This window comes from Ostrea edulis, chromosome 1 (assembly GCF_947568905.1).
Source record: "Ostrea edulis chromosome 1, xbOstEdul1.1, whole genome shotgun sequence".
NCBI classification, from domain to species: Eukaryota; Metazoa; Mollusca; class Bivalvia; order Ostreida; family Ostreidae; genus Ostrea; species Ostrea edulis.
In genome coordinates this window covers 97,965,505-97,985,002 of record NC_079164.1, presented here as the reverse complement: position 1 = coordinate 97,985,002, position 19,498 = coordinate 97,965,505, and the positions used below count along the sequence as shown (strand labels likewise).

The 19,498-nt window shown below is 35.6% G+C and overlaps 1 protein-coding gene and 2 long non-coding RNA genes across 3 annotated transcripts; 1 reads left to right on the top strand and 2 right to left on the bottom strand.

The window, feature by feature from the left end:
• The first annotated feature begins 3,035 nt into the window (after positions 1-3,035).
• Positions 3,036-3,804, top strand: LOC125664789 (uncharacterized). The gene has a single exon (XM_048897597.2). The coding sequence runs from the start codon at positions 3,056-3,058 to the stop codon at positions 3,662-3,664; it is 609 nt and encodes a 202-aa protein (XP_048753554.1). The 5' UTR covers positions 3,036-3,055; the 3' UTR covers positions 3,665-3,804.
• Positions 3,805-10,554: 6,750 nt separating this feature from the next.
• LOC125671664 (uncharacterized) lies at positions 10,555-14,734 on the bottom strand. Its single transcript, XR_007368704.2, has 2 exons — positions 12,570-14,734; positions 10,555-12,422 (listed from the first exon to the last, which is right to left on the bottom strand). It is a non-coding gene; the product is annotated as an uncharacterized LOC125671664 (long non-coding RNA).
• A 414-nt stretch (positions 14,735-15,148) lies between these two features.
• LOC130046817 (uncharacterized) lies at positions 15,149-18,272 on the bottom strand. The gene is made up of 3 exons (XR_008795828.1): positions 18,007-18,272; positions 15,929-17,700; positions 15,149-15,819 (listed from the first exon to the last, which is right to left on the bottom strand). It is a non-coding gene; the product is annotated as an uncharacterized LOC130046817 (long non-coding RNA).
• Between the last annotated feature and the right edge of the window lie 1,226 nt (positions 18,273-19,498).

Sequence of the window (19,498 nt, the reverse complement as noted above, 5' to 3'; positions counted from 1 at the left end):
GTGAAATATGTAGATACAAAGATACCAAATATTAGTTTATAGTGCAAAATTAGATTGATCAGGACATGTTTTCACTAATATTCTCTCTTAAAACCATTTTTTCACAATTCGAAGGAGAGTATTAGATAAATTTTTATAAGTGTCCCTATAGCTATACTTAACACGGTATAATTTTGCCTTTACAATAACATATGCATGCATTCTCTTTTTGACATTGTGAGGACGTTCTCACTCAACAGGTTTCATCAGAGAGAGAGAGAGAGAGAGAGAGTATTCAATGTAATAGGCCAACAGTTTGAATTCCATCTGGTATCAGTGTTAAAATCAAATTCTGTTTAGGTCTACTTGTACGATAATATTTTGGTGATCTTTCCTCTCATTTTTGTGTGGAGTAGCTTGTTGTATTTATGGATGTACCTACATATACTTGTGTACAAACTGTAGTTCAACCAACCCCAGCATTTCTAACTTTTAAGGTACCATCCATATTGTATAATCGTACAGGAATTGAGAATTGTCACTGCCAAACACTGCAGTAAAGAACACTGTCACCTACAAAAAATAGACACACTAATGAATTTATATAGCCTTCTGAAAGATTTAACATAGATTTTCAATGTTTCATATTTCGAAGTAATTTATGACAGCATAGAACTTTTAAAAGCAAATTTAGACTGCATTAATTAAATTGAACCTCGAAGTGCAATGGCATAGCTAAAATTTCGTATAATTGCTGAACATATTTATTCATTGAACTAACCACAATACTTTCATTAATAAAGCTACATAGCTATAAATAGAGAATATGCTGGACCTGCTAATGCATACACAATAAATGAAATACAAAGATTGAGTACTTGTAATAAAACACTTGAATAAATTACATGTAATTAAATTATTCTGAAACATTTTAGATTTTAGGTATCGATGCAATCAATTTATGTTTTGAACTAACCGGCCTACAGAAATCAATTTGATAACCACATTCTCATGCTTGTTTGTATATGAAACAGTACTTAAAAGCAATGTTTTAGGTCAGAAATGTTGTAGAATATCTATCTTAAAAGGACCTTTATGTTCCGTTTGTCTAAAAATGTACTTTTATTGAAAAAAAAAACTCTACCTAAAAGATAAACATTACTCACGAATATCTGCGCCATGTTGGATGTCAAAATTAGCGCATGAGCAATAGCCTAGTCCTAAACTTTTCCACTCTGAATTGTTTATGCGCATGTGTGAGTTACCATTCACTAGCCAATCAAAGGTATTCTCCACTTCCTTTGTGTTTTAAAGAAATAGAAAGGTACCGTGACGTTTCGCCCCAAGACGGTTCGACTCCATTTGCAACGCGAAACGTCCCAAGCATTTTCCAATAATGTTATGCAAATAAACATTCTATCAAGGCAAATCCCCTGGGAATCGGGGTAGAATAGATCCTCCTGTAGTACCCCCTTGCTTGTCGTAATAGCCGACTAAATGGGGCGGTCCTTCGAATGAAACGGCAAAAAACTGAGATCCCGTGTCACAGCAGGTGTGTCACGATAAAGATCCCTCCCTGCTCGAAGACCTAAATGTTTGATTAAAGTTTCGATTGCTTTCATTATCCTATTTCAGATATATACTGAATTCGTTTCATTAATCACAGGCACTTACGGCATGGATCATGATCCCCCCCCCCCCCAATTATTACTATTAATTTTTTTTCGACCAAAGTATATTTTTATTTCTTCATGTGTTTTGTAGATATGTATTTAGGATCACCCCAAAATATTACTTTTCGTCTCTGTTACGTATTAGTTATAATCACGTTCTCAATCATTGAAGAAAATAATATATATTTTGGTGGGGGAAAAATTAATAGTAATAATTGGGGGGGGGGGGGGGGGGTGATCATGATCCATGCCCCAAGTGCCTGTGTCATTAACAAGAATCATCGTCTTGGAATACTTCATAACAGCTATTCAGTACCTTCAACCACAGACTGCACACTGAACCAGTGGACCTGAATTTTATCCTTTATATAACAAATGATAAATAGAAATCTATTAGTAACAGTGACGAATCCAGAAAACTTTCAAAAGGGGGATAACAACTAAGTGTGTACTTTCTCCGCCCATAAAGGGATACACAACTGAAGACCCCAAAATGAAAAAAGATAAGAAAAAAAAAATTGTTAAAAATGTTCATCCAAAGGGGGTGCAACTCCCCGCAACAACAGCCCACCTCTAGATCTCCAACTGTATGAACTATGTACCATTGAAAATATTACGTTTGCTTGTATATTTATACATGTATACCAAGGGTTCTCAATGTACGTGTTCGACCTCCCAAAAGATTCAGATATTGCATATTTTATACATGTATGCAATACTCCTGATGAGAAAGGAAGTGAGTTGAGTATATTCAATTTACATTGGGATATTCCTATTATACTGCTACGTGTGTAGATTTTTTGTTTTTGGATTATGATAGATAGATGGACAATCCTTTAATTCAAAAGTGTACTTTCTTGTCATTGTTCATATCTTGTATCTTTGTATTGATTTTAGGAGTTATGAGATTGATCACTGTTCGTTATCTTCGCCTTTCATCTTTGCTACGAGTTGATGGAATTATGTTTAGATAATATTAACAGCTTAAACAACATCTCCATGCATTAGTTTGACGTAGTCATGGGACGTCTCCACATTAAGATTGATTCGGCATCCAGAAATTATAGATGCAATTAATTAACATTAATAGATATATCATTTAACAGTAAAACGGCATTCATTTGTTTAAAGTGTTAATTTGTTTATCGTGTTTTATTGCAAATATAACACGAAAAATAAGAATAAAACCAATTATAGATTGATCGGTATAAATGTTGATGGACATTGATTACCTTACGAGAAAGCAATCTTTGCACTACAATATCAAATACCAATGAACATTCGTAATACAAAGACGCAAAGTCTATGGGAGAAAACTCTTTTGGAGCGAAACGTCCAGGGGCGAAAAATCTTTTGGGGCGAATCGTCTGGGGGCAAAATGTCTATATCCACACTCCAATACAATGGCTCAGAGGAAGGAGAAGCATCACGGCAATTGCTATCCGTCCTACAGAAATCTACATTCTGGCTCTACTGAAGATGGATTTAATTTCATGGACAAATATAACCTGAACCTTACCTTCAATCTAGAGTGTCTAGGTTGTTGCTTTGCGTACCTCAGAGGTAGGAATTATCAGGAAGTTAGTGGAGCTCTATACGACCGAGTCTGTTACTCATCTACAAATCTGAATGCTCCTGGAACACCTTTGAAAACGAACATGACTAATTCCTTCGTAAAAGTGCCACGGGGTGCAGGAAAAAATGGTCAAATTGCCACAGGACATGACTTAAATTTGGGGAAATTATCAGTGCGCACGTTCGCTAACTCCAGAACGTACCAGTTGTATTCGACTAATGCTGGGCGTCTCAGTGTGGGTTTCACAGCCAGTGCTCGCATGGAGAGTGTTGCAATTAAACTGGTAAATCCCGATGAACTTGTCGATATATACCTCAGTTACGCAGATGCTGCTTTGGTTGAAAAGTACAGAGAACAAAGGGAGATAGAAAGTTTAAGTGAAGTTGAGGTAACAGGCTTTCTGCTTGTCCGCCATCCTGGACAGACAGGACACTGAAATAAGGATCACACAACATTGACTACAGAACATGGGACATTTTCTTAGCATCTGTAATTTTCAAGTTCATTTGATTAAGCATGTATTTTATTTTAACGTCTTTTATGAATGTGAAAAATAAAGACATTTATGGAAAAGTTGTCCGTGGTTTTGTTTTGTTTATTGTTTTGTTTAGTGTGTGTGTGTGTGTGTGTGTGTGTGTGTGTGTGTGTGTGTTTACAAATTGAACAAAAATGGGATATGAAGTTTAATTATAAAATTTTAGGGAAGATTGAACACGCAAATTCTCTGTTCATTTTTTCTGTAATTCGCCAGATCAACAATCAACAAAAGCCTAATTTCCAAGTGGTTTTGGTCCTCGTGGATATTCCTGTAAATTAGAGAAAAGTTTCTGAATAATATTAACACCTCTACGAAGATGAGGTTTATATTTCTCCCTTAGTATTTCTTAAATTATAAGAATATTGATATACAAAGTAATAACCATCTTTATCTTTGTTAGTCATCACAATACTGAAATACTATATATAAGTCATATCAATTCTGATATGCAAAATAAACAAGGCTTTCATCTTTGTGAGCCACACAATAGTGATAAACAAAATTAAAAAAAACAAACACTTTTCGACATCTGTGCCTATGAATTTCAACGATAGGATTGAGTTGTTAGTTTCCCGCTGATATTTATTTTCAATAAAATATTTAGGTACGAAGCAGATGTGGAGGACTCTGTGATGTGCTTTATTTTGAGTTCACAGGGATATATCGAATGGAGATATGAATGAAAATGATGATTGTTAATAGATAAAATGTCGAGTTGAAGGCTACTTCAAGAAATTATTTCTTCTCATTTAGAAGTTCTTCAATCAAGTCTGTTTCATAGCAATAAAACAGGCCAGTTAACAATGGAACACCATTCGTGTCCATGGGAATTCCGCAAGAAGACTGGTTGACTAAGGATTACGAATATATTATATCAATGAAGAACTCTACCATATCTTTAATGTCACCCTTTGGGTACCTGTGTTTGGAATCAGAGTGGTAACACTCCCTTTCCCAACCGATTATTTGACGAAATGTACATTCAAAAATGTCTTCTCAATTACATAAAAGAAACTAAATCTTGTTTTTATCATAGACATGATAAAACAGTTAAATATCAACATAATAAAGAATGTAGTACCGTAAGCTTTAACACATTCTGTTTGTTGATATTGTTTATATGAAGCTCAGGACCGAAACGATAAACAACCCTCCTTTCTGGTGCAAGGGGAGTAAATGCAAACAGGTAGGCAAATAATCTAAAATGATAAAATTGAGCAGAGAAGAAACTTGACTCACGATGGCTGATCTTTTATCCCTGACTTGAATTTCTCCAGTTTCGGTATTTTGAGTAGCAGCTGATGCATACATAAATTCTCCATCGGTGATACTTCTACCCGTTGTCCCACGACGGTAGGTAGGGATTTCAAATGCGAAGGCGTTGAATATAACACAGTAGACAATGATCAGGGACAGTAATACCTGGTAAAATAATGAAATACCGATATTTATCCACGAATGAAAAATCAAGATAGATTGAAATAGAAGTATTCAAAAACGTACAAGAATTAAATGTATTTCTATCTATGCATATGTCAAGATATCTGTGATGAAATTTCAGTATTTATAAACAGAAAGGATAATTTTCATCACATTGATAATATTCTTGTATCAATCGCTGCATTCCAACTTCTTTGTTTTACCTTCCCATCAGCATTGACTACACTACATTGTTCCACAATACGTGGCTTGTATTGTTACAAGAGATAACATGGACGTCACATGCCATACCACACACAAAATCGTTCATCATATATATAATATGATTACGGTGTGACCGTTGGGGCGAGCGCAGCATATCTGAATACATTTTCAAAAAATTTATTTTGAAAACAAGGAAAACTGATCTGGTTCACTGTCAATACGTAGGATTACTGTCTTGCTCTTCTCGCCAATGTAGGAACCAGTTTAGCGGGAAATGCAACGAGCGTGTTGTGACGTAGCCTGGTAGTTGTGACGTGACTGTTACATTTCTTTAGACAATATTTTAAAAAGAAAAAGAAAGGGGGAAGAATATGATTGTCATCCTTTCCTTTCAAATAAGAAAGGTTTGTAATACTTCAAAGATTTTTTTAATTATTATTTTACGAATCGAACCATCCGCCATTTTGTACGAGGGACTTCTGGGATTGGCGTCAAAAAAAAATTCTTGTTAGAGGTTGAGATTTAGCTCGGATTATTTCCCGCGCTCTAGTCATTAGAGCTCGCACTACGAGCCAGCGCTCGCTATAAGTACTACGTCATCGGCAGAAGTAGGTGTGTCATTGCTCAACCACTCCCCACAATCGGGTCAAAGCCACGTTTAAACGTATGGGGATATTCATCACACCATAGTTTTTGCATTTGATGCACTAGTTCATCTTTAGTGCCAAGTATAGTTATTCCATAGAGCCAGTGTAATGGTAGCGCTTCTGTGTGTCTGTAGGAGTAACTGTATGTACACGGGGATATCAGCACCGGGATTTTGCAGGCAGAAAATCCAAAATTGTATCATCTAAAATATCAATGACATTTTGCTATGTACGCGATATTAATTCCAAATTACTGACCTTATGGTATATTCCTTGATTCACAGATATCCATAAGGTACATATACTGGGGTTGTAATTGACAAGTATACAGCACTGCTGTTCATTACAGGCCACACAAGATATGTCTGTTGTACTGTTCTGATACGGGATTTCAAAATATACATACATCTCTGTGGAATTGATGTTTTTATTTATGCTTTGACGTGACTGCATTTCTGAATTAATGTAATACGTACTTATAGTAATAAATCAAGCGCATCAACATAAACATGGTAATCCATAGTCAAAATTGGTTTGGGAAAACCGGTCTAACATTCGGTATGAAACACATCAAACAGCATTTGACTCTATGATAGGTTGCATTGGTAATCTAAATCATTATAACGACCATGGCATTTGCGAAATGCTGACTTTAAACAAGATTGTTGAAACCCCTTCAACATAAACTTGTTTGTCAGTAGCCTGCCTCGATTTGAAAACTAATCATACGCAGAACAAGCTCTTGAGTATCTAATCAGTCGTCTCTGCAATTGAAGTTTCATAATTATTCTTTTCTTTCTTTCTAGAGGAATTTCCTGAACAATATTGCTTTTCGCAAATCCTCTTTCAATATTTATGTCGTGTGCATGTATTCGGAATCTACATAGTTTTTCGTAACTGTAGAGATATTACAAACACGCGAATTCATATATTAAAGTTTTTTTTTATAAAAAATATGTAATATCATTTCTTGATTGCTGACCCTCTTCACGTCTTGTGATCAGTATAGGAAAAGTGTTTTCCTACATGACTCTATTGGTTTTTGAAAAATGAGAATTTGGCATGTTTACAATTGGATACCAAAATGCCCATTTTCTAATAACTTTTATTTTTGTATCTGCAATGTGGTCGTCAGGGTAAACAAATCTCAGACTCTGGTAGCGAGTAGCAGACGATTCTAGTATTGAATCGAGTTATAAAACTCTGGTAGCGAGTGAATTTCAAGTAAATAAGACAAGGCGGTATAAGTTTTGATCAAGTATTATTACGATTTCTGTAGCATAGAAATGATATTTACAATGAAAACATTGTTCTATTTTAAGACAAGATGGGGAATTCTGTAGCCCAAAACAGAAATGGTTAAAACGAAAGTGAAAATGAAACTAAAGACAATTTATAAACAAGTCGCGATGGATTGGCACATCTCCTTGGGATTGGGAGTAATTTAAATGGGGAATAGCTTACCGACAGCTAAAACACGTCCGTCTCGGATCTGTCTAGGATGAGATCTGTCTCTTAAACAATGGGAGTTGGAGCGACTCCCATAACGACATAAGTGGTCGCACGTGCGACAACAGCAACGAAGCATCTCCGTCCAAATAATGGCGTCTTCGTAGATGGTCACGACCATGTAAACATTGGACTACGGTAAAGGCTAAAGAATTCCATCTCAGCTTATTGCAATATATAGTAAATATATACATAAATATATACAAATCAACAAAGCAATTCCTGAAATGTAAAACAGGACAATAGGAATTAATGAAGATCTAGAAGACGTCTTCCCTTCCATATGGCTCATATTAAATATATGTACAAAGTGAATGGCCACATACGTGTATATACAAATATGGAAAGAGGAAACTAAATGAGCATGACTATCATGAACGAATAATAAATAGATGAATGGATCTCAAATTATCCACATGCAATTGCCTAGTGGTTCAAGTATTAAACACCACACAACTAGTCATGATATATCATACATATATAAAGTCCAACCCCCACCCACGCTATTTGCCTTTACTTACCCAAATCCGTTACATATCTATGAATTCAAATTGATATTAGCTGAATACGCTTTGTATAACAAGGATGATTCTAGACTATTTTCATGTATATGCCAGTATAGTAAAATGCTTTGGGATATTGATTGTACACATGAGACATCTACCTAATTCTGAGACTATTGCAATATTAGTGTGTCTTTTTCTGGCCCCCAACGGATGTTTACAAACTTGATAATCAAGTTTACCACCTCCCAATCTTAAAAAATATCGTCTAAATCTCTCTTTTTCCAACATGCTTGCCGAAAGTTTTTCCCATATCGCAAAGCCATACGAGGCAATACGTTTTACCAGATGGTCAAAAAGGTATATTTTAATGGGAGGATCGATAGATTTAATGTTTTTTTTAAAACAAAGTTTGAATGAGACCTTAAAAGCTTCAAGTATGACAAACGGGATGATTTCAGCTTCTCCATCGTCAACTTTCCATATTTATGTAGCAATATTCCATTATCACCTGCATATGGTGTTTATATCTCTCAACTGATTCGATACGCAAGTGCTTGTTCCGCGTATAGTCAGTTTTTAAATCGAGGCAAACTACTGACAAACAAGTTGATGATACAGGGGTTTCAAAAGTCGCGATTGAAGTCAGCATTTCGCAAATTCTATGGTCTTTATAACGATCTAGTCCGTCAATACAACGTATCATTGGGTCAAATGCTGTCTGACATGTTTCATACCGATTGTTAGGCCATCCTTGGCACACTGATTTTGACTACGGATAACTCCGTTTACCTGATCAGGATATAGGGCTCACGGAGGGTGACCGGTCGACAGGGGATGCCTACTCCTCCTAGGCACCTGATCTCATTTCTGGTGTATCCAGGGATACGTGTTTGCCAAACTATCTATTTTGTATTGCTTATAGGAGTTATGAGATTGATCACTGTTCGTTATCTTCATCTTTCATTCTATAAATTAGATCCCGCCTCCAGAATGAACCACAGGGGGGTAGTATTTCACATTGCTATTGGTATTTGTTAGCACATTCAACATGTTTTACCAAACATGACCTTTCCCTTGATTAGATGACCGCTTTTATCAAATATAGCTACTTTTGTCTTATTAGTAATAATTTATAAACACCTATCATTGCAATATTTTCAAGTAGGTTTAGTTTGTTTTGGAGCACATGTTATATATATCGTCCGCTTTCTCTGGTGATAAATAAAAAAGACTGGAGCTGCAGTTGTAGCAAGTATTTCTTATGCCGTTCATGATTCATCTGAACTTACATGCATCTAACATTATATATGTATATCATTTGAAATATTTAACCCTGTGTGCGTCAGATGGAATATACCAATGTAAAATATTTTCAATAATCATTAGAAAAAAAGGCAACCATTAATCAGTACACGAGATGTAACTTACAATAAACAAATTAGCCCCATTATCTATGAGCATGCGTGAAGGACGAATTTAGATATTCTGATTGTATTATTGAGGTTGTCTTCTAGATCTCTGAAAACACCATTAGATTTCCTATCAAGCATTATGTACGACAAACTTTCTTACAGCTGCAAATAATCTGGTGACTTTGGGGTAAAATTCCTTTTATTTCAGTATAATAACTATCAATTATTATGACTAGATTTACAAATTATGATCCTCTTTATTATAGCGAGCGAAGTTCGTGTCGCGATGAGTTCGCTCCAATGATTACACATATGAGTCACGTGATTTGCTCTTCACCAGCTGAAAAATGATGGGGACTAACCATAAATCTTCCACAAAAATGTCGCCGTCACTGCGGAATACTTCATCGACAACCCCATAATTAAAACAAATTTGAAATTGTTTACAAAGTACCACAAACGTTTTTAAATTCCAGACAAGCTTTCTCCTACCTTCGTACATTTTGTTATTGCTTGGTTTGAAAGGAAGAAAAATAACATGGCAGCTGATATGACGTCACAATGTACTGCTTACATCGACAGTGTAATGCTTCCCATTGAATAGGCGGGTTTTAAAATGTCTAAAGTTGTGTTGCAAAATGTTAAGGGTCTTCACTCGTCTCAACGGTCACATTGTAAAACATGTTAGAAATATGCATGTCTTGTTTTTTCAAAATTTGTAGTTGCAGTGGGCGGGGAGGAGTTTGGCCCTGGACTCACCAAGGTCTTTGAGACAGCCCCCTGCTTTTCATTATCCCTTGGAGATCCGCCACTGCTCTGTGCAATATCTTTAATTCAGCCATCCCAGACCTAATTATATAAACTGTCTTATGATATCCACATACACGATGTTATGACGTACACTAGGGGTCAACCATTTAATATCTAATTCTAATTTGTTTGGAGGTTGGTGTGGGAATCGAGCCCGATTCTTGAATCTTTTCCAATCATGCCTTTTTCTACTGCAAAAATTACTTCTCAAACAGCTTTGTCTGGTGGTAATTTAAGAGCACAAATAAATCAAAACCAGCTCTCGTAGGCAATTTATTTAAAAAAATCTTTGTTTATTTATATCATGATCAACTTTAGACAACATCCAAATTTCATATAAACTAACGTAATAAATACTGCTTTTGCAATATGTATAATTCTAAATACACAAGAAATTTGACATCCAAAGTGTTTCAAATCCATTATATAGAGAATGTAATACGTTTGAATCAAAACATCATTTCCATTTACATAACAAATTTCTCAGCATTCAGCCTTCACCTGGGAGTTAATCATTCAAGAATCTGGAATCTAAAGAGAAATACAAATACGAGGGTATAACAATGCAATACTGAAATAAAGACGCTGTGGATGAGAAGTACCATTGTTGGGGTGTTCTGGAGAAGATTAATATGGATAAACGTGACTGATAAGAATGAATGGTGCATGTATTCACACTCAAAACCCAGAATGCATACCTCTTCAATCGTATCAATAGTTTCGCCTTATAGTACTTTGTGGAAAGAAAGAATATTTTTAGGAGGAAAAATAGTTTAGAATTCAAATCTAAGTAATCAAAGTTGTTGTCTTAACCAAATACAGAGTATTTTCAGAACACCAACATGTCCCACGGATATCTCAATGTCACACAGATATCTTAACAAGTAATTTCCACAAATGACGAAGATTTGTAAACTTCAAGAAATATAGATACTGAAAAAACTTAATATTTCAATGTGCATAATTCTTCACATTAATGCATTTGAGCAGGTCATATCAGATATAGGCCTATCTTATATGTGAATTTTTATCACAATGCAACATGGTACATCTAATTAAATTCGGCAATAAACTGCAATTTTTCAAATGAAAAGAATAAAATTTGAATAAGTAAAGTCTATGCATTTAGATTATCTTCGTTTGCTCACGTATGAAACTCTCCTGTTGAACGTACATTTTGGAAAAATACCCATCAGATCTCTGTGTATATGTCAATTCATTTTATCGTGATTAATGTAGATACAGAATATAAATTATACCTTTTATGATAGCCAATGAGTACATAGCAGAAGTTACGAAACCTGAGACATAACGGCGATATGAAACGATTTCGACCAGTGCTATTTTACTTAAGGGTGACGGACCTAATTCGTTTCTACAATAGACATTTTATTCAAAGTTTGATATAAGGTAAAACATGCATTAATGAGTTCAAATCAATAAGAAAAAACCAAATGAAAATCATATTTGATTTTCAGCGGCGGGGGGCGTTTCAAAAGTTGGCTTTAAAGTAGTCGTAAGTGCAAAGGAAATATAGGGAAATTTCCAATGTGCTATATAAAAGTTAAAATTAAAAAAAGAAGAATGATTTTAAAAAGACAATAAGCTTACTATTTGTAAGAAAAAAGTATGGGTCATCGACAATGTTTCCCAGGGGAGCATGTCAAAGGACGATTTTTCGCCAATTTTCAAGGAAAATGGCATTAAATAAGAAATGGATATTAAGTTTTCTACTTGTAGTTCCATACTTTTCCTTCATACTAAATAATTATATAAACACTGAGTTATTGCATAATATTCTAAGGGTGGTGTCAAAATATGTAATGTACAAACTGTCACAAATTCAATAATCCCGATATAGAGCTCAGTATGTAGCTTAAGACAACGGATTTATACATATATGTAATGTTCACATTTTTTTTCCTTTTCATAATCTTTAATCTTTCTAAATAAATTTCAAAAATCAAATGTTTGAATAAAAGCATACATATTTTATATTCATAAGAGACCAAGTACATGACTTTTCGGACAGTTTCAAGATAGGATCTAACATGTACTTCAAGTGTCATTCTTCAGTTATAAGATTTTTCTGATGAACACTCTCAGGAACAAAGTGGACTTTTATTCCCTGAAACATAGGAGTAGCATAAATTTATCTTCATATAAGAATTTTGACATTACTTGTACTTGTATGGAAAATAAATGCATATAATACATGTTTATGTAATTCGTGGTACAAGTGTATTGGCAATTGTAATCGCAAACATTACTATACCTCAGTGTATTTTTTTCCCATATCAAAAGATGACAAGCCGATTATTTTCGCCAAAATATATGTACCTCTGCTGTGTGATCGATTCTGTGCTAGGATCTGCGCTAGGATGATAATCTATACACCTATTTACTGGCTATGAGGATTCTTTGACCTACTCGCATTGTGAAGGTCACGGTAATCTATGAATTTGGGTCCTCATACAATTGATTCAATATCGGCAGTAGAAAAAACATTGCATAAAAACTTATGAACTCGTTGTTTTTAAACTTCAATCGCATTTAATTCTTTTAACTTGACATAACATAGATGCAATAAAAATTCTTCAGAAAAACTATCGCCCCCATCACTTTTTATCTCATGGATTATTTTGTCCACATAAATAACATATACTATTGTACCTCGACCTTTTTCATAACAATTTAAAAAAAATAACTACATTCACATATAGTTGACCTGGAAAACTAGAGCTATTTCGTTACTGCCTTCACATGGACAACAGACACCAACTTGACCAGAAAGCCCTCCAAAAAGCGGAAACTTTGTTTCTAGATACCATCCAGTCAAACACAATCTCCAGTTGGCGTGCTTGTCATGGCCATTTAATGACACATTGGAGAAAGTACAATTATAATACAATGTATGCGCCGATGATGATAATATGGCAGCATAAGATAAATAAATATAGATATTAAGCAATAGAAATACCATCTTGACCAAAGGGAGCCTGAAAAAAAAAAACAGTACCCCCGGAGACAGCATTATATGCAAAATTATATCTAACAGTCAATAACTACTCTGGACAGGAATTTTTGGAAGTCTGCAATGCACATCCACAGTCGATGAACCTCAGCCTGCATTGATCGATGCCATGACGCTGAAATGAGAAATTAACAAACCGGAAACGACAATCGAAGAACACACATCATTACAAAATTGACAGAGATACTAAGGGACATGAAAATTGAGGGAAGAGGGTGGGTGGGTGCGTGGGTGTAAAAAAAAATTAACGTCTGCTCTGTTCGAATGACGAAAGAAAAGGAGTAATCTATGGCATGCGCACAGAAATAAAAATAGAATTATCGTGCGACGAACCCGATGCATTTCGAATTAATCAAGATAAAGCTGCACGAAATAACCCTGTTTATCCATATCAGATAAACCCCATTATGAAATTGATCAGTATTCGTTATCTTCGCCTTCCATGTCAGGTGCAAGCCACACTTGATCTTCAAATTACTTTTACACTTTGAGAAAAGTAATATTTCTTGAGAGATTGGAGACATTTATCATTTAGGACTGTGAGAGCATTGTCCTTAGTGATTATAATTAAGGTAGCGACGGATAACAGCCATATGATCAGTTAAAATGTCAATTTTCGCCTGAATTTATTTTTGACGGGCAGCTTGCAGGAGCGGATCCAGGAATTGCAGTTACGGGAGCGCCAATTTATGAGGCAGGGGGTGGGCTGCCTTGAGGCGAAGCCTTGGTGGGGACCCAATAGGCCAAACCCTGGAAACTTCTGGATTTTACAGCTTTTATAGGGCTTGAAATATGTCTCCTATTTAGTCATTTGTACTATTTTCTATCATTTTTTATAAGGTGAAATTAATAAAATGAAGCAAATTTTAAGGGTTTTTCGAAAAAATTAAGTTTTGGCAATAAAATAATTCAAGAAATCAAAAGATTTTGTCATTTATTTCTCCGGGAGTGGAAGAAACTATTGCTTCTTTTATCATTTAGTAAATTTTTCTAAACAAGATACCACGATTTACTTTATATTTAAAAATTTTAGGGGAAGGGGGGGGGGGGCGCCGGCTGCGCCCCCATTAAATCCGCCAAAGGCTTGCGAAAACGAGCCATACTTTAGATTAGGAATAATGTACATCAATGCAATATTGATAAATCCAATGTTTAGTGCGTGTGGTACTGTTTACCACACAAAATGTAAACCACCATGAATAATGGATAGGTGCACAACGTAAACAAAGTTGTTCATCCATCGTAATGTCCGGGTGCTGCAAGTTTTAATATACTGTGTTTATAATCATTGAGAATCTCAATAATTTCAATTTTGTCAACGAACTCATACATTCGTTTGGTAAGTGAAAAAGTGCCATGAATTAAATTTGTATTCAACTTATAATCCCATCTACCTGATCAGGATATAGGGCTCACGGCGGATGTGACCGGTTGACAGGGGATGTTTACTTCTCCTAGGCACTTGCTCCCACTTCTGGTGTATCAAGGGGTCCGTGTTTGCCAACTATGTATTTTGTATTGCTTATAGGAGTTATGAGATTGATCACTGTTCGTTATCTTCACCTTGCATATACTTTAATGTAATTGCCATAATGAGACAAATACCCCCACGCAGTGCACATAGACCTTCGGTCAGAGAAAATTACAGGTATTTACAATGAAAGGTGAAGAAAACGAACAGTGATCAATCTCATAACTCCCATAAGCAATACGAAATAGATAGTTGGGCCCCTGGACACACCAGAGGTGGGATCAGGTGCCTAGGAGGAATAAGCATCCCCTTTCGACCGGTCACACCCGCTGTGAGCCCTATAACCTGATCAAGTAAACGGGGTTATCCGTAGTCAAAATCAGTGTAATAAGATATACAAGAATTCTCAGTTATCCATTAGAAAGTTGACGCTAAATGACAATTCACTTTGGTTAAAATTGTTCAACCGACAAAGGTGTGGTGACAAACACCTATAACGTTCTACAAATCCAGATATCTTAAATATAAGACGAGGTTCAGAATAAATTTCACATTAATCCTTCAGTAGGAAATGGAAGAGGAACCCAAAAGTAATTGAACTGTGGTATTTCAGAATTACTGCTTGCATCACTGATCATCGCATCTTTATTTTATAGTTTTATTAGAACAGAAGTTTCAATGAACAGTTTCCAAGACAATGTAGATTCCAAGAACTGAAATCAGACATGCTTACTTCCGCATTCCAACACATAAACCTCTTCACGTTTATTTTAATTCAAAGCTGTCTGTTCCTATTCATTACTATGCAGCGCATAAAATTGGCATGCATTTATCACGTCTATCCGTGTATTGCTATCAAATTACAAATTGACCAAAAATGAGGATAAAAGTTTCATTATATTTTAACAAGAATTGAACATGCAAATTCTCTGTTCATTTTTCGCTGCAGTTTGTCAGATCAGCGATGTGTGTTCATGTGTAAGCCTTTGTTCCTCTTCCTCCTGCTGGTCCTCGATATTCCTGTAAATTAAGAAAACTTTAAATAACTTTCTGAATAATCTAGACACCATTATGAAGCTGAGATTTATAGTTTTCCTTTCTTACATTATACATACAAAGTAATGAGCACCTTAATCTTTCTTTCACGACAATACTGAAATACAAAGCAAACAATATCTTGTTATTCATAAGTCATATATATCCTGATATACAAAGTATAAATGTAATTCATGTTTGTAAGTCATCACAATGTTGATATACAAAACAACCCACAACTGTGGACATAACATGTCCATGACGTTCAACGATGGAGTTGAGTTGTTAGTTTGCAGTTGCTATCTATTTTCAATAAAATATTTAAATACGAAGTACATGTGGAGGACTCTGTGATGTCTCTTTTTTCGAGTTGACACGGATATATTGAATCCACATATGAATGAAAATTATTATTGTTAATAGATAAAACGTTCATATTCATACATTAAGATACTATTTCTTCTAGTTTAATTTCAATAAATTCTGTCTCATAGCAATAAAAACATGTCCGTTAACAAAGGAGCAACAATTCGTGCCCATGGGAATTCGACAAGATGACTTGATTACTTAGGACTACGCAGATTTTATGAATGAGGAACTCTACCATATCTTTAGTGTCACCCCTGGGGTACTTATGCTTGGAATCAGAGTGGTAACACTCCCTTTCCCAACCCATTATTTGACGAAATGTATAGTCAAAAATGTGTTCTCAATAACAAAAAAGAAACTAAATCTTATTTTTATCATAGATATGGTACAACAGTTAAATATCAACACGATACAGAATTTCGTACCGTACGTTTTACGAAATGATAAGCAACCCCCTTTTCTGTTGTAAGGGAAGTAAATAGAATCAGGTAGGCAAAAAATCTAAAATGATAAAATTGAGCAGAGAACAATTTTGACTCACGATTGCAGATCTTCGATCCCTGACTTGAATGTTTCCAGTTTCGGTGTTTTGAGCACCAGCTGATGCATCAATAAATTCACCATTGGTGATACTTCTGTGACAATTCGGAAATTCCTACTCCGCCTTTGGGTATTCTAAATGTTATAGTTTCCCCGCTAGATGGCGTTTTTGTAAGTAGTATATAAGCGGGAGATTTCGGGCGATAAGCAGTTGATGCAGTGACGGCACAGAGTGAAGACGTGGAGTTAGAAAGGTAATTTATTTTATACATTGCAATTGTTTTTAACATTATACAAAGCCTTAGACGTGACTGCACAAGTCTTTCCTGGCTTTGTATGAATATTAGATAATTGTAATACCGCGCTGAAAGAGCCGAGCTGTAAGAGCCGGAGTCACGAAGAGCCAGAAAGAGCCGGGCTGTAAGAGCCGGAGTCACGAAGAGCCAGAAAGAGCCGAGCTGTAAGAGCCGGAGTCACGAAGAGCCAGAAAGAGCCGAGCTGTAAGAGCCGGAGTCACGAAGAGCCAGAAAGAGCCGAGCTGTAAGAGCCGGAGTCACGAAGAGCGAGAAAGAGCAGAGCTGTAAGAGCCGGAGCCACGAAGAACCAGTAAGAGCCGGAACCACGAAGAGCTAGAGTCGGAAAGAGCGACGAGAGCCGAGCTGTATGAGCCGAGCTCAGAGAGATCGAGCCAGCTGCATCAGAAATCCTGTACATACTTAATTCAAGACAAATAGTCAAGTTTTTCTTGTACCAATCACTATATGTATATATTGAAATAAAATATTAGTACCTCAGAAAGTTAACTGAGGGTGCCCATCCGCTTCTTACTGTTTATATATATATTTTTGGGGTTGCACGCTACACTTCTACCCATATTCCTTCGACGGTAGTAATTAGGACCTTCCAATGCGAAGGCATTGAATATCAACAGTAGACGATGATAAACGGCAGTGATACCTGGTGAAGTAATAAAAATATAGATAATTATTCATGAATGAAAAATTAAGATAGATTAAAATACAAGTATTCAAAAACGAATTACATATATTTCTATCTATGCATCTGTCAAGATATCTGTGATGAAATTTCAGTATCTATAAACAGAAAGGATAATTTTCATCACATTGATAATATTCTTGTATCAATCGCTGCATTCCAACTTCTTTATTTGTTTTACCTTCCCATCAGCATTGACTACACTACATTGTTCCACAATACGTGGCTTGTATTGTTACAAGATATAACATGCATGATTGTTCTTACCATTTTGACTATGATCCCAGTGGTACCTCGGATAGCAGCAGACGTCACATGCCATACCACACACAAAATCGTTCATCATATATATAAGTACTACGTCATTGGCGGAAGTAGGTGTGTCATTGCTCAACCACTCCCCACAATCAGGTCAAGGCCCAGTTAAAACGTATGATGATATTCCCCACACAGTAGTTGTTTGCATTTGATGTACTAATCCTTAGTGCCAAGTATAGTTATTCCATAGAGCCAATGTAGTGGTAGCGCTTCTGTGGGCCTATAGGAGAAACTATATATATATATATATATATATATATATATATATATATATACGGAGATACTAGCACCGGGATTTTGCAGGCAGAAAATCAAAAATTGTATCATCAAAATTAAATTTGTATGAATATAAGCAATTTTGAAGGCTGATCAATGACTGTTTGCTATGTACACGAAGATAGTTCCCAATTGCTGACGTTATGGTATAGTCCTTGCATGATTCACAAATATTCATAAGGTATACTGGCGTTGTATACAACACTACTATTAATCACGGACCACATAAGATTTGTCTGTCCTGCTGTTCTGATACGAGACTTCAAAATATACATGACGTCTGCATGCAAGGTGAAGATAACGAGCAGTGATCAATCTCATAACTCCTATAAGCAATACAAAATAGATAGTTGGGCAAACACGGACCTCTGAACACATCAGAGGTGGGATCAGGTGCCTAGGAGGAGTAAGTATCCCCTGTTGACCGGTCACACCCGCCGTGAGCCCTATATCCTGACCAGGTAAACGGAGTTACCCGTAGTCAAAATCATATGAGTGAAAAATTCTCGAGGGAGACGTTAAAGCTGACATGAATTAATAAATATGAACAACTTTCTCATCTTATCCGCCATATTTCTCTAACAGTCTAAGGTAGCCTAATTTACTCTACCCGTATATACCCCAAATGTGATTGTCACACCTGAGTGATTTTTCTAGGTGGACTCGACCAGTGCACATCTCCGATAGTAATATATAGGGAATTAGAAACAAATAAAATCACATTTTAAAACATTATACTTTGCTCAAAACTACAAAACATTTATTGTATACCAATGCAACATTCTGAAAGTTTACATAATTTAGACAAAAATGCAAAAAATAAAGCTTTTCTTGCATACTTGCAAGTGCATGCAAGTATTTGCAGTTTCTTATAAAATAAATGCGGAGAAATCATTTGCCAATTACTTACTGATAGAATGGAATAAGCAAAGAGCATAAAATATATTATTTATATCAATTCTTGCAAAACACAGACCCTGTGCATGCCATATGCATAGTATGTAATGCACATGGCATATTCGCCAAAAAAAAAAAAAAAAAACCACGTATCAAATACGGACGTCTACTCAACAGGTATCGGAGATGTGCACTTACCGAAAATATCAGATTCTCTTTATTCTGATAAATCCACAAAACAAAATGATAAAACTCCATTTGTATCTCG